General features: G+C 42.5%; 1 protein-coding gene across 1 annotated transcript; it reads left to right on the forward strand.

Annotated features, from left to right (window-relative positions):
* The first annotated feature begins 879 nt into the window (after positions 1-879).
* On the forward strand, positions 880-15,643 carry fnip2 (folliculin interacting protein 2). The gene is made up of 18 exons (XM_028976120.1): positions 880-977; positions 1,931-2,279; positions 3,217-3,340; positions 4,820-4,918; positions 5,129-5,229; positions 6,032-6,106; positions 6,181-6,239; positions 6,470-6,541; positions 6,622-6,751; positions 7,868-8,069; positions 8,609-8,697; positions 8,890-9,036; positions 9,147-9,316; positions 10,496-11,132; positions 12,126-12,291; positions 12,390-12,590; positions 14,787-14,902; positions 15,310-15,643. The coding sequence occupies exons 2-18, from the start codon at positions 2,269-2,271 to the stop codon at positions 15,386-15,388; spliced, it is 2,478 nt and encodes an 825-aa protein (XP_028831953.1). The 5' UTR covers positions 880-977; positions 1,931-2,268; the 3' UTR covers positions 15,389-15,643.
* Positions 15,644-15,663: the final 20 nt, after the last annotated feature.

Raw genomic sequence — 15,663 nt, forward strand, 5'->3', positions numbered from 1 at the left:
GCTTTAGTGCAAACCACAGAATAATTCATGGTGTGAGCTGTGTTTTATTTTTCTGGTGGAAATGTACTGTGGTCAAGTGAGCAGTCACTTCATTTGTGCGATCAAATCAGTCCCCACTAAAGTTAAATGCATGATCATCAAGTCCCCATGATGTTGAAAAATCAGTGGGGAAAAAAAGAAGTAGAGACAATCAAGATGCCTAATTTTTGTGCTTCTACAATAAATAATTATGTTTACCGTGCTGAGAGGTTAAATTTCGCTGCATGGAGATGTTTTCTGCCCCAACAGCATTTAATTCTGCCGCTCCAGAAACGACGACACATAGGCGCAACCAACTCAAACATCTGGGAGGGGAGAACTCCATCAGATGGTAGAGCCCATCTCATCTACTGCCATGCAGGGGCTGTCCGTTTAGCTGAATGGAGAATGTGTGCTTTAGAAAAAGATCAAATAAACAATTGTCACTATTATTTTACATCCTACACGTACATGTGTGATGTCAATTGGTTGTTTTTTGTAATGCATACATTTTACTGCATGGATACAAATAAGCCTCTACAGCTTTTTGTAATGTGCTTTTATAGATTTTATAGAGGGCCAATAGTGTAGCCTTGTTTTGTGTCACGATTTTGTGTTACCAGAAAGTCCTTTCATAAACCTCCATGGCTTCTGTCTGTGCCCTGTGATCACACACATCATATGATCTGTGTGTGTGTCTGTGTGTGTGTGTGTGTGTGTGTGTGTGTGTGTGTGAGAGAGAGAGAGAGAGGTACTGGGACTGACTGACCGACCATGTGTGTGTGTGAGTCATGTGAATGTGTGTGGTGTTGGACTGTGGGTCATCAGGTTAAATACACAACCCCATTTCCCATTCTCATCATTCTGGAGGCTAGTCAGGCAGTTTAGGTGAAGATCTAAAGTTAAAGGAAATCCACTTCATCGTGCATATGCAGCCATAAGGAAATGCATTCATGCAGGTACAGCATGTGTGTGTGTGTGTGTGTGTATGTGATTGCACACTTCTAGAAAACCTTATTTTGATGGAATGTTGTCAGAAACCTCTGATATGATGGATGCCTTTTACATCGTTGTCTATTCCATGGAGTCTGTATTTGTACTCATCATTGATTTAGTAACTTGTGTAATTGTGTTACTCTGTTTCCTGTGACGTCTGCTCACCAAGGACACATTTCATTGTGTGCACTGTGCTGTGCTGCAGTGTATCACAATGTCAATCACTTCACTAATTAAATTACTTTACACTAATTAAAAAGTTATTTCATGGATTTCTCATTGATTGCATTTCTCATTATTCTCCATAAAATATCTAATTCATTGAGTTACCTTACCTAAAACACATAATTAACAAAGTGATAAATGCTGAAGATGAAGAAAACAAAGTTGTTAATGTTGTTACATTATTGGGTCTGAAAGTTTCTTGGTGTTATTTGCTGTCCTTTGTGGAGTAGGTGAGACGTGCATTGTTTGAAAGGTCGTGGAGAACTTATTTTGCCCTGGAATGTGCTGTCTGTATGCCTGGTGGGCAGGAACCATCGAGCCTTGTCACGTCTGAGTAAAAATATTACTTGATTGATTCTTCTGCATAACGGATGATCATGTGACTATCACACATTTCTCTCTATCGCTCACCCAGGCATTGTAAGCAGTGGCAGTCTGGAGGATGTCTGACATGCCATGTGTGTGTGTGTGTGTGTGTTGTTTGTGTTGGCTCTGTGAGTGTGTAGTGGTAGTACCAGCCAAAGCAAGTGCCTTTCCCTCTCACACAAACTCACAAACACACAGTTTGTGCAGACAGGCTCTCTTTATCCTCTTATGCTGTGGCTGCGGCTGTGTGTGTGCGAGAGAAAGCGTGCGAGAGCATGTGTGATATAAAGAGGGTCTGTGCGTAGTGAAATTTATTGTTTTGCAGCTGTGACAGAACGCAGAATGGACTGTTTCCTGCAGAGATTCACATTTAAACACCTCCAGCCAGTCGACCCTGAGAGTCCATCAGCAACAGCACAGACACACAGCTTCACCGCACACAGATGAAGAAAGGACGTTGGTGGGCAGCGAATGTCACATTGAGCTGGACGTTTAAGGGGAAGTATATGTGTGTGACCGCTGGACCCCCTGGACCATGACACCCAGACTCACACACATACTTCTGTAAGGATGGAGCAGTGGACAGTGTGCGTGGTCAGATTATGCTTTCAACGTCTGATGGACTTTAAGATGGATACCTGAGAAGCTGGGTGTTCTGTCAGGATGGAGAGCAGGTATTTTGTGTGTGTGTGTGTGTGTGTATATATACTCATTATTCCAATTCAATCACCCCATGCTCATTCTTTGTAACACAGACAGTAATGAGTGAAATTTAAAAGTACATTGAGTCAAAAGATATACGATACAGTGGGATATCGGTAATTGTGTGGGGGGATTGCAAGCATTTGGTATCATTGTCCTTTCTATTAAGCAGGTTACCAAACATCGTGACCACACATAAAGCCTTTTCATATTATTTCATATTCATGTCATATTAATTTGGAAGCTATACAGAAGAGTTTTGCTTTAACATAGACTTCAATAAGACAAGGGAATGTTGTCCTTCAGAGAAAAGTGACTGAATATAAATTAAGTACTGTTGATGGTGCGTGGTGATGCATGGTTTTATGTGGGCTTTCTGTTTTTTGATGTTGTATATATTGCTGTAGGATGTAGGTGCATGCCAGAGGGTACAGCATGGCACAATCACACAAGCTGCTGACGATCAGAACCTATCAGAGAGCCTGTTGATGTTTTAGGAGACTGCACTCACTGACACCTTAACTCCTAAGTGTTATGAGGGTCTGTCTTTCTTCTGTTGTTAAATACCCTTTTTCCAACTATTTTTATAGTAACACTCTAGTTTTTGCAGTACAAATCCTGTTCACATAATGCTCACAAGGATATGGTACAACTTTTTATTTTGTGTAAGGAATTTTGGTACCCCATAGGAATCGTTCTGAACATTAGCAGGAAGTCTGTTCCATCAGGAGAGCTTTTAATGAGAGATGATGCAGTGCTTACTTTAAACAAGCACTCAGTATTTTGCTACTAATAGGTTACTCATAGGTGAAGGAATACTAAAAGGCTGACTTTACAGACATCAGTGGATAATATTGGAACGATGCATGATATTTCTTCCCCTGTCCCACTGTTTCTCTTGTTGTGTAGCTGGGCCTTGTCTGAGTTTGAACTGAGCCAGATCAGACTGATAGTCTATCAGGACTGTGAGAGAAGAGGCCGCCAGGTCATGTTTGACTCGAAAGCAGTCCTCAAATTGGATGTTGTTGAACCGGTAAGAAACACATACACACACACACTCTCTCTCACTGCTAAATCACAATCTCATATATATACACACACACACACACACACACACACACACACACATATATACATATACATATATATATAAATGAAGAAAGATTAGCAATATAAGAAGAGAAGGTGATTGTCCATGGCTACCCCAATGTCACAGAGATCACAGAGTTGTCCAGGGAGATCAAAACATCCTGAAACAGGAGAGGAATTAGTTGGGATGAATAGCAGTTCACTTTTGCTGGGGTTGAGTTTCAGATGATGAGCTCCAGTCCATGATAACATATCTGGCAGACAAGCAGGGACCTGAGTTTCAGAAAGAAAGAAGAGGATAAGATGGGTGTCATCTGCATAGCAGTGGTGTTAGGAACTCAGCAAGAGATAGAGAATTAAGGCAGAATAGAAGAGGACCAAGTACTGAGCCTTGAGAAACACCAGAGGAGAGTCCATGTGGAGCCGAAGTGGATCCCTTCCATGTCACCTGAAATGACTCATTTTCGAGCTACAAAGCAAGCCACTGCCATACTGAGCCACGAATTCCAAGACAATCTTGGGTTATCTAGCCGAATGTCTGTGACAGCCAAGAGGGCAGTCTCTTTGAAGTCATACTAATTTGGACCTTATGGGTTATTCTGTTAGACATAGAGAGACAGTTGATTGTAAACAGTATGTGATTCAGGTCTATAGTTTCTGAGGTCATAGGTTTCTGGAAAGTGGGTTTCTTTAATATGGATAATAACTCTGGATCTTTTGAATGGTGAAGAGGGGGTTAGATAACTGGCAGGATTGCATAATGAGAAGATTTGCAGGTTCTCATTTGTCATTACATTTACATTTACAGCATTTATCAGGTGACCTTATCCAGAGCGACTTACAATCAGTAGTTACAGGGACAGTCCCCCCTGGAGCAGCTTAGGGTTAAGTGTCTTGCTCAAGGACACAATGGTAGTAAGTGGGGTTTGAACCTGGGTCTTCTGGTTCATAGGCGAGTGTGTTACCCACTAGGCTACTACTACCCATTAGATTAGAAAAGTGAGAAAATGATAATAATTGCTATGAAATAAGGCACATCCCTTATTTCCCTTGGGTACTCCTCCTGGGTTTAGAAGAAAGTGGACAGGGAAGATCAATACATGAAGAAGAAGAGGAGATGAGAATGTCAGTGGCTGTCTCCAGAAGAATTGAGGGAAAAGAGTCACGGTTTAGAATGTATGATAGGGTGCAGGAAGTGACAGATGATGGAGTGGTAGAGTGGAAGTTCTGACGAGTGGGGGAGAACCATTGGCTGGCTGAAGTATGCAGGGACAATAGATGACTGGTCATAACATTTATATAAATACAGTTTACAACCAGGTTTTGCTAGATGGTAGTATGAGTAAATAAATATATTATTCAAGTTTTTCTCATTTACAGTAGCGTATAAACATGTGACTGAGTGGTGGTTGTATTGTCACAGTGTAACAAGGGTGATGCGAAAACCACAGAAAAATCCAGAAGCAGTACATATGACATCAGTGGCCAGATGTTCCAGAAAGACTCCACACCCACCTACCAGGTACTGTACTCTAAACCATTGGCCATCCCTTCAGGACAAAGTGAGATGTACCAATACAACAAATATATATATATATATATATTTTTTTTTCAAATGTCAATGATTTCCTTCATTCTTCTTTTTGCAGCTTTGTCTTTCCATCTAGCTGTTGTAAATAATTAGTTCAGCAAGACTTTCCTACTTCCGTTTTACATTTGCTTTAATTTACAGTATACTAGACCTGCATCTGATGTGAACATGTTGGGGGAGATGATGTTTGGCTCTGTCGCTATGAGTTACAAAGGATCCATGTTGAAAATTCATCACATCAGGTGGGTGTATGTGTAGGTGGGCGGGACATTTATCTATTTCATTTTAGATTTCACTCATAGCCCTCCCTAAAAGACAGACACGTTTCATTAAATGTTAAAGATTAAACCCTTTGATTAGTTTACTTCATCTTCATGCAGCAAATACAGACTGAACAGCACAGTCCGCTTTGCAGAACAGCACACACTCTCTTAATCTTAGCCAAGGAGCTAAACCAATTCAAAACAGAATTCTGAGCTTTTTAATTTAGCATGTAATGGTCAACAGAACATCCATTTTCATCCATGGTCATTTTCAGGTTGTTGAAGTAGTCATTTAGGTAATTATGTGCCTACTTCTGAAGAATGTGAAATTGGCCTGATGTTAATTGGTATTGATTGATCCAGGTTACTTTTCGATAGTAGAGGCTTCACAAATGATGTATCAGAAAAAAATGAACAAGTGCATTCAAGTGGATGGCATTATATTCTGTCTTAAGGCCGACATTTTTGTAGTCGCCTTGTCTGCTAATTCCCAGATCACCTTGATTGTTATAATTCATATAAATCAGTGTGTCCTTGGCTCACTCTGTCGTTTATCGTGTTTTGCGTGTTCACGTTTGGTGTTTGTGTGAGGACCCCGTGTCCTGTTTAACTGATTATAGTGAGTCCTGCCATGCATCCCTGACAGATTCATTATTTCCTCCCTGTTCTGTCCTGCTCCTGCTGCTTTTCATAATGCGGGGCACTGTGTATGTGTTTTTGCATGGTGTTTAAGTTGGTGAGCATATTGCTACATATCCAACTTTTTTTTTTGATATTCCAGGTCTCCGCCCCAGTTGATGGTCAGTAAGATTTTCTCTGCACAGCTTGGTGCCAGCAATATAGGAATAACAAACACGTAAGCAGTCGTCCTAATTCTCTGGCTGTATGCAGGCCTGTGTGTTGCTCACTTCTGGATCGTCTTGTGTTTAGTCTGCAAGACAGTTTTGATTCAATTGGCCAGACCTGCCCAAGTTACAGCAGCAGTGCAGGTAAGACGCACTGCAACAAACCCATCTGATAAACAAATGCCAACCGTAAGAGAAGAAATCATTTCTCGGTGCTAACGGGAGACTGACTGGCCCCTGATTCCAACATCCTCTCTGTTTCAGTCTGTACATACACAGACAGGAATATGTTTTACGTAAGGCAGAATGCAAATAGCCTCAGAATTATTTGCCATCGCGCTTTTTGCTGGAAATGTGTGGTTTTCCCCCATAAGCTTATAGCAAGTCCATGGACGTGCCCAGCAGAGGGCACAGTGATGACGGCGACAGCGGCATTGCTTGCTCAGGTACGCACAGATGCCGCCACAAACAGGAAAGCTCGCCACCCGTGGACAGTGTGTCGGTAAACATGTCTGATCTCCTCCAGCTTCTCTCACTAGTCAGTTGGCCACGCCTCTCCCATCCCCTGGCTCCTCCTCAAACAGCGGTGGCAGTTTCCAGCGGCGGTGGCTCCGTAGCCAAGCGACCAGCCTTCATCATGGCCTTGTCCCACCCTGGTAAGTGTGACTGAGACTAATTCAGCATTCCTCTTCTCTTCATCCTTTTTTTTAGGTAGTACTGCCCTAATCTGCACTCTGAAAATGTTATAGCCCCACACATTAAGATAAACATAATAAAGCCCTTTGAAAAGAAAAACCGACATTGTCAATGATATTAGAAAATAAGTCATTTGCTAGCGCTATTTGCTACTGTTAATGGATAGATAAATCCATCTATGCGCTGTAAAAAGTTGTCTACAAAGATGTGAAGACTTTGCATTAAGGGCAGTGGTGGCCTAGAGGTTAAGGAAGCGGTCCTGGAATCAGAAGGTTGCCGGTTCGAATCCCGATCCACCAAGGTGCCACTGTGGTGCCACTGAGCAAAGCACCGTCCCCACACACTGCTCCCCGGGCGCCTGTCATGGCTGCCCACTGCTCACTCAGGGTGATGGGTTAAATGTAGAGGACAAATTTCACTGTGTGCACCGTGTGCTGTGCTGCTGTGTATCACATGTGACAATCACTTCACTTTAAAATTATATAGTTTCTAGTTAACATTGGCCAGACCCTGGGTGTGATTGACCTGAACATTCTTTGATTATTCAAAACGCACTACAGATGGTTGTATCCCAGATGATGTTTGGAGCTGGATATTTTCCACATGCATAGAAGATTGCTGTATTCCATCCCATAATTTTTCTGTTCCTAAGATATTGATATCAGTTAGCCTCCCCTGTATACACAAAGACATTTTGTATAAATGATATTTAATAAACACTAAATAAACAAGGGAAACAGGAAAGGAAAGAACCAGAAACTAACCGAAAGGCGTGTGCCACTTCATCAGGAACATAAAGCGAAATGTAAGGAACCATGTCCACATTACTGCTGCTTGCACTCTGTACTTTAGAATAAGTACAGGTCATGCCCAAAGGTTGACGCACATAATGTCAAACAGTTGCTTGTGAGTTTAGTTTTATTCCTGCTTTGATATTACTCGATATTTAAAAATAAGAAAAGCAACAGGATTCTTGCAGCTTTACTGTTTGGATCAATAAGTAGTGGGTTCTCTGGACATCCTAAGCATGCCTCTTTGCTCAACTCTGCTAAACAAAGTGTGTGTGTCTGTATAAGGAGCACAGAGGAAATGTTCTGCCTGTCAGATGACAACTACGGCTCCAACCCAGCGTTGGTCCAGAGGAAGAAGATTGCTATCAGCATCATCATCAGTCTGTCCGAGAAACCGGAGGAGAACAAGGCTTTTCAGGAGTTTTTCTTCTCACACTTCCCCTTGTTTGAGTCTCACATGAAAAAACTCAAGACTGCAATTGAGAGGGTAGGAGCACAATAATCTGTCATCCTTTCCCATATTTTGAATTCATGTTGGTAAAAGAATATTGATGGACCAATCCGATCACGATAAATTACTGCTTAACATCCTAAAATAACTTTCTTAAAATCTCTTTCTAATATATTAAAACACGACAGTATTATGTTATGCTGGGCTCACAAAAATAGATCGGTAAATGGATTGGCGCTCGATACGTAAATGACATCAGTATCAGTATTGGACCGGGCCCATCCCTAAATAGTACACGCTTGAGATCTTGATCTCCCTGTCAGTATTCACTCACTATTCAATCTGTATAAGCATTTATGCATAAGTACAATAAACTGGGCAGAATACACATTACTATATAAATTTACTACTATGATTAAATAACTACTCAACTAGTGAATAACGTCATATTTTGCAATTTAGTAAATTGTATTGAATTCCAACACACTATTTAAAGTGCATTGCCATTGCTGAAGTGAACAGGCAAATGGCATTACTCCTCCGTTGCTAACTGATGGTTCCTTTTGAATACGTAGGCCATGATCTTGTGTAGGAGGGTTGCGGAGTCATCACAGCGCGTGCAGGTGTACTTGTGTCGCATAATGGACGCACTGGGAGACTTCAGGTGAGAGACGGTGTCTAGTGCAGTGTACAGTGCACAGTTCTTAATCCTTTCTGTCTTTAATCTTTTTAAAGTCATGATAGTTTCCTTCATGTCTGTCTTTGTACACATAAAACGCATTTTCTTCTTCTGGTTTGAGTTTCCATGCTTTTTGCTACAGTAGTCGTTCAGGTCGCTGTTATTCCTGTCTGACAGGATGACGGTGTGGAATCTGTACATGGCCCCGCGCATCAGTGAGCCGGTCTGGCTCACCATGCTGTCCCAGGCATCTGAGCGAAGGGCTCTCTGCCAGCGCTTCCTCAAAGAGATGAGCCTCCTCATGGAGCACAGTGGCAAAACCCAGTTAGTATTTTAGAACTTTAATTACTTAATTATGACAGCTTCCTCCATTCTACAGTGCTCCAGTACATTTGATGCTGTACCCGTGAGGCTTTCTTTTCTTTTCTTTGAAGGTTCCTCTCAGCTCTCCTCACTGCTGTCCTTATGTACCACCTGGCCTGGGTTCCCACAGTGATGCCTAGTAATCACTCACCAATCAAACCAGCCTGTGACGAGTTCTTGTCATGCTCTGTGGATCTACTGGCAAAGTCCCACCCCTATAACCCACTGTGGGCGCAACTGGGTAATAAACCACATTACACACAGGCTCACATGGACACTCACACCCACACATGTATCAGTGCTTTTAATAAAGTACTTTGATGGGTATTCTAGTGGACATGATATTATACAAGATATCGTATGCATCAGAAACATATACCAGAATAAAATGAGATGGTGAAAATTGAATCACATTTTCAAGGGGTGTTTTTTATTATGATTCTGAAACCTCTGGCAACGTTTAAAAGTGCCTGATAGATATTGCATTCTGGACGGCAGAGATGTCTCCTCACACCTCCAAGGTTGTAAGTTCCCATGGTTCCCTGTAGGTGTGAGTGGATGGGGTGTGTGCCCTCTGGTGGACCGACGCTTCGCCCTACGATCATTCTGCCCTGTGCCCAGTGTCCCAGGATAGGATCTGGATGACCCTTAAAGTGAAAGTGAAGTGATTGTGAAACACAAAATGTGTCCTCTGAATTTAACCCATCACCCTTAGTGAGCAACGGACAGCCATGAAAGGTGGTAGTAGCCTAGGGGTAACACACTCGCATATGTACCAGAAGACCCGGGTTCAAGTCCCGCTTACTACCATTGTGTCCCTGAGCAAGACACTTAACCTAAGTTGCTCCAGGGGGGGACTGTCCCTGTAACTACTGATTGTAAGTCGCTCTGGATAAGGGCGTCTGATAAATGCTGTAAATGTAAATGTGCTCTGGGAGCAGTGTGTGGGGGGGGGGGTACCTTGACAGTTTGGCACTCTGGTCCGCTTCTTACCTGCTAGATTAACAGCAATACGCGGTTAATGATAGAGAGTGAGTGATCTTGCATCCAATCCGTTCTGATTCCGCCGGCACAAAGTTTCTTTTTCTGTTGCTCAAATAGCAAAATGGACCCGTCTGTACATGTTTACTGGGTTATCCTTTTCCTGCTGTGTGCCAGATCGTTGAAATATGGCCCTCGGTCTTTTTAGTATGAGGCTGGACACGTTCAGCTTTGCTAACCTCTCCTTATAAGACCTATAGGGCCAGGAAAAAGGCCAGGAATGAAAATATTCTGTTTGCTGGATGGATTTTATCTTGCCAGTATTAGTCCAGTGGTGATCAGCTCCTCTGGATCTACAGTTCACATTTGATTACATGGTCATTGTTCCATTGCCTGCACTTCAGACATATGTGATTTCGTAAGTGTGTGTGTGTTGCAGGTGATCTCTACGGTGCGCTGGGGTCTCCGGTGCACGTGTGTCGGACTGTGGTGGTCGGTCGCAGGAGAGAGGTAGTGCAGAGGGCTCTCTATGTTCTCTCCTACTTTATCCGCTGTTCTGACCTCCAGGAGAGTGACCCTGTACCCTATGAACTTTTTACCCTTAACCCACTTAACCCCCAAGGTCATACAGACAATCCAGATAATCCAAGTGCCTCTGAGGTGACTAAAGCAGCCCCTTGTTTTGACTGGACCAGTAATGTCTCATGTCCTACTTCTCAGTCATTCCCTTCCTCTGACCAGCTGAATGATGTTCAGGTTTCATTCCCAGAGCTCTCAGAACCTCAAGCCTGCTCTGAACAGATCCATGACCTCCTGAACCCTGACTGTGCAGCCAATCAGAGTTCCCCACTGCATAACCCTCAGTTCCTTATTGGCAATACCAGGGAACAGGAGTTGGAAGACCAGGAGCTAAGGGTACTGGGTTTGGAGAAGAAGTGGCCCCTGCAGCAGTTGACGGACATGTGTCAAAATGAGAGGTCAGACATTGCACCAGGGGAGAATGAAGATGACGACTCTTTCTCACAGCAACAGGAAGTGATATCGGAGCAGAAGGAGTACGAAATACCTCTGTCCAGGTACCTTCTGCCATTTCTTTTCCAGATGAAAGTAAAGTAAATTTATCTCAAACAATCTTCCCCTAAATCACCAGAGGATCACAACTCCAATATAACTGAACAGTTGTAAAAAAAAATTGCTTTACTTTGAATGCAAGGTTGCCTAAAATAGTTGTTTTTGATCAGTAAGGTAGAGAAGAGAATATTATTTTTAATAGATGGTTAAAAAAACTCCCTCACTAGATTGACTGCACTGACTCAGGGAATACTGTCCTACTAGCATTATCAGGGCAGATCTCTCTCATGGTTTATTTGCTGGAAAGCCATTATATCATTGTGTCTCACATGTTACACATTTCAGTGTCAGTGATATTTTAAAGGATTTTAGGGAATTGCAGTGTCGAAAATGCCCTGTTCTCACATGCCCTGTTCTCACAGCATCAGAACTTTACCTGCCAGACACTGCAAGAGCTTCTTCCCCCAAGCAGTCAGAGCTCTCAATGCACTCAATGCACCCCCATCACCAGATCACTGTTAAACTCAACAAAAATGCACTTCCAGCTCTATGCACCTTCTAACATTCTGCCCATTTTGCACATTTCAATTCATTCGGCATATTTCTGATAATTTTGGTATAATATAGTTAAGTTTAGTGTGTGTGTGTGTGTGTGTGTGTATTATTATTATTATTATTCTTTTTTCTATCGCACTATGAGGGGTCTGTGTGAAAGAGTATTTCAATACAAGGTATACTATGTTCACTGTTGTACTGACAATAAACCTCTCTTGAATCTTCACACGCAGAACTGGGCAGTGTATCAACAGAGCTTAAAAACCTTTTACTATCTATTCCAACCCTCTCAGATGTCTCCATGAGAACTGCAAATGGTTCATTTCTTGGTGTGCAATGGAACCTATAAATGAGGGCAGAATTATAGAATTTTTGTGAAAGTGGCGTGACATTAGTGAACACTTGCACATGTGAGCATTTGCTGTTTTTATCTTGAACTTCAGTTCCTGTAGCAGCAAGATGGGCCCTCAGCTCAGCGTAAACCACTTTGGTCACTCTCTGCTGGGGGGTTACTGTCCACAATACATGCCAGACTTTGTGCTGCACGGGATCACAAGTGACCAGCGCCTCCGTCAGTGCCTGATGGGAGATCTGGAGCATATGGTTCTGGTGAGGGAACCCTCCAGGGTTGACAGCCGAAATCTGACTTTTTTTTTTTCGTAGAATGTGCTTTTTATGCATTTATATGTGTCTGCCTTATCTCCCAGCACCCCTCACTGGACGAGCCAATCACAGAGGCTGTCTGCATTGTAGCCGACACTGACAGGTTGTGTGTGCAGATAGCAACAAGCCAGCGGCAAATGGGTGAAGGCGGTCAATTGGGCCGGGACATTCTGGTGTCCAGCCTGGTCAACAGTATCCTCACATCCGTCCTGCAACTTCACAAACTCAATCTCAGTGCAGAGTTTGTGAGTATCAGCCCATACGTACGGGCACAAATATATACATACTTACACTTAAATATGTAAACAAGTGGTTCTGAAGGTTCTAATATGGCCTATTAACTTTGTGATGGACCGGTAGCTTTGGCGCAGCATAAAAACAAAAAAATTCAAGTCCAAGGAGCTGAGTAAAGAAACTATGTTGCACAGGTCAGGAAGGGTTCCAGAAAGAAGTACATTTTCTAAAATTCTCACCTTCAAGCTCAGATGGAATTTACAGCTGCCTACATGAACACACCAGAAACAATGTGTAAGAAAGTTGCATGGACAAACAAGACAAAGATTAAATTGTTACGTTGACCAGAGGTGTGTGATTGGAGGAGTGAAGGCTTTCAAAACCAAGAACACTGGACCATGCCACCAGTGTTACTGTAAAATTGTGCAAAGTGGATGGAATTATGAACGAGGATTCCAAATTCTTCAACTGCTAGAAGGTGGAAATCTGGAGTGAAGAAAGCAGGCTTACATTAAGCTTTTGGAATGACCTTCACAAACTCAAACCCCACTGAAAATGAACTATATTTATAAGCCAGGTCTGCACCAGGAATCAAGTTATTTTAAACGAATAACGATATCTGAGCCTGTGTATATAATTTTTGGCTATGCATGGATTTTACTCAAACTCTCACTCACTATCTGTAACCAGAGCCCATCCCAGGACATTGGGGACTTACCAAGGGTGCCAGCACACCGCACAGTGCACATACCAATTACACACATCTACAGGCAATTTATAGTCAACAACCCCCCCCCTTGTGAACTAGTGAAGGTCAGAAATAGGATGAGGGATTCAGAATATCATAACTCTTAATGATTTTCCTTCATTGAATCTGACAAAAATGCTAGGAGGAGTATTTCAAATTCTTTTGATTGGGAAAATTTAATAATCCAGAATCTCACAACCTGAACAGAGCTAATGGATTTCCATAACTACTTATTGCTAAGCAGGGTTGCGGATGCCAGAAGATGGAGAATCTGGAAGAACCCTGCACCCACACAGGGAGGGCATGCAAACTCCACACACTCAAAGCTGGAGGTATAAAGCCACATCAATTTTATGCTATGTGCGGCCGACAGATTTAGTGCAGAGACGTGGACCTTTATGGGGTCTGTTATTTATCCCAACAGCTGCATGGGCTCTAAAATATTTTGTGCTTGTTAAAGGCCACAAAATTTGCAAAAACATTGTTTTTTTTTGTTTTTTTAAACAGGCGTCTTAATAGGTACCCCTTGAGCAAGGCACCGACCCCACACTTCTCCCTGGGCACCTTTCATGCCTGCCCACTGCTCACCAAGGTGATGGGTTAAATGCAGAGAGAGGGCACATTTTGTTGTGTCATCGTTTTCTGTGTATGACTTCACTTAATAATAATTCTTAAAAACACAATAGGGCCCTTTGCACACTTTGAAATTGGCACCTAATAATAATCCAAAGAATACAATAGGGCACTTTGCACTTCATTTAGGCCCTAAATTGCAAAGTTACTCACTACTTCAAGAGCTGATCCAGCTGAGCAACGTTCTCTAAATAAAACGTGTATGTCCTCCGGCGCCGTGGGATTTTCTGGGGGGGGTCAGCTGCTCTACGCGCACACCTGTAGGAAGTTGGTAAAAAAAGTTGGCAACCCTACATTACGGCCATATACAACACCATTCTAGAATATAACATTCTCCATCTTGCAGAGCATTGTGGTGCAGGTGGCATCACGACCAAGTACCAAGGGCATGGGTGGAAGTAATGTAGTGTTTTTGGTATATTGCAGTTTCACTTTTTTCATTATTTTGTGACAAAAAGTCATGAGGTTGAATCCTGTCTCTGAATCCTGCATGCTCTGCCTATGTTGGTGCAGGTTTCCTCCGCTAAGTGCACTTTACGTAAAACGGTGTGTATGCCCCATCCTGGGTGAGTCCCACACCCTCCACCCAATGTCCCAGGATTGGAATAAGTTCTAATGGACAGTGAGTGAGTCAGTAAAGAGGTTTCATCTGACAATGTGTGACTGTGAAATGTGTTCAAATGCATCTTCAGGTCTCCTTGTCTGTGGCTCCTGTTTTTCATGTAGAATATGTCTGTGAAATGGGTGTTTCTACATAAAATGTGCCCATTGCATGTCTGTTCAAACTGTGTGAACTGTCCGCTGTTTGTGTGTTTGTGCACAATAGTGTGTAATGCATCTTGAGGACCGTTTGCAAGAGGTGTACTTTAAGAGCCGAACCCTGGCCGAGTACCTGAGAGGACAAACCAGGGTGCACGTCAGGCAGCTGGGTCTTGCTTTAGGGTAAGCTTGGCGTAAGGCACATGCATGAACACACAGACAAATTCTGAATTTAGAAAGAAACTCCGTTCTCCTGTTGTTCTCTGTTCTCTGAGCTGAAATGCAATATTTTTCTCCCATCTGTACACTTTTGCTTGTAGGGGATTGTTCATTATTTTACACAGTTGGGAGAGACCGACACCCAGTTCTTCTATCATAGCGCTACACATCAACATCAACATTACTACAACACTGAACAATACTCTTCCTGAACAATTGGGAACCTTCAGTTACTTTCACTGTTGACTACAATGTTTGCACAGAACTTAATGCTAAAATTAATTTCATTTCTGCTTCTCTCTTCTTTTTTTTTTTTTTTTTTGTTTCTTTTGTCTGTGAAATTATTGGCTACAAATCCTGTTGTGAATCAGCATCGAGTCAAGCGATCTGCCCTTGCTGACCATGGTGGCAAGTACACACTCTCCGTACGTGGCCCGGATCCTGCTCTGACTGAACTTGGCCCAGCCGGTTCACGTGATCATCGTTCTTTCTGGCTCTTGTACAGTATCACTCTCTTCATGGGACAGTGAGCTGGTGGTTGTGGAGTACATGAGCTTACGTGAACTTCATTTACACTTTTTTTTTAAAAAATACAAAATAAATAAATAAATAAAGAGATCCACTTCTTGGCATAAACGTATTCTTGTTTATAGAATGCCTCTGCAAAATTACAACTGGCTTATGCTTTCACTTTATAAGCTCTACCTCAACACACAAATTCTCTC

The sequence above is a fragment of the Denticeps clupeoides genome, chromosome 4 (genome assembly GCF_900700375.1).
Source record: "Denticeps clupeoides chromosome 4, fDenClu1.1, whole genome shotgun sequence".
Lineage (NCBI taxonomy): Eukaryota > Metazoa > Chordata > Actinopteri > Clupeiformes > Denticipitidae > Denticeps > Denticeps clupeoides.

Coding starts and splice junctions, on each gene's coding strand:
- fnip2 (XM_028976120.1), top strand. Junction 4,919..5,128: donor ACTCCACACCCACCTACCAG/GTACTGTACTCT, acceptor TTTAATTTACAG/TATACTAGACCTGCATCTGA. Junction 12,591..14,786: donor TCAATCTCAGTGCAGAGTTT/GTGAGTATCAGC, acceptor TGTGCACAATAG/TGTGTAATGCATCTTGAGGA.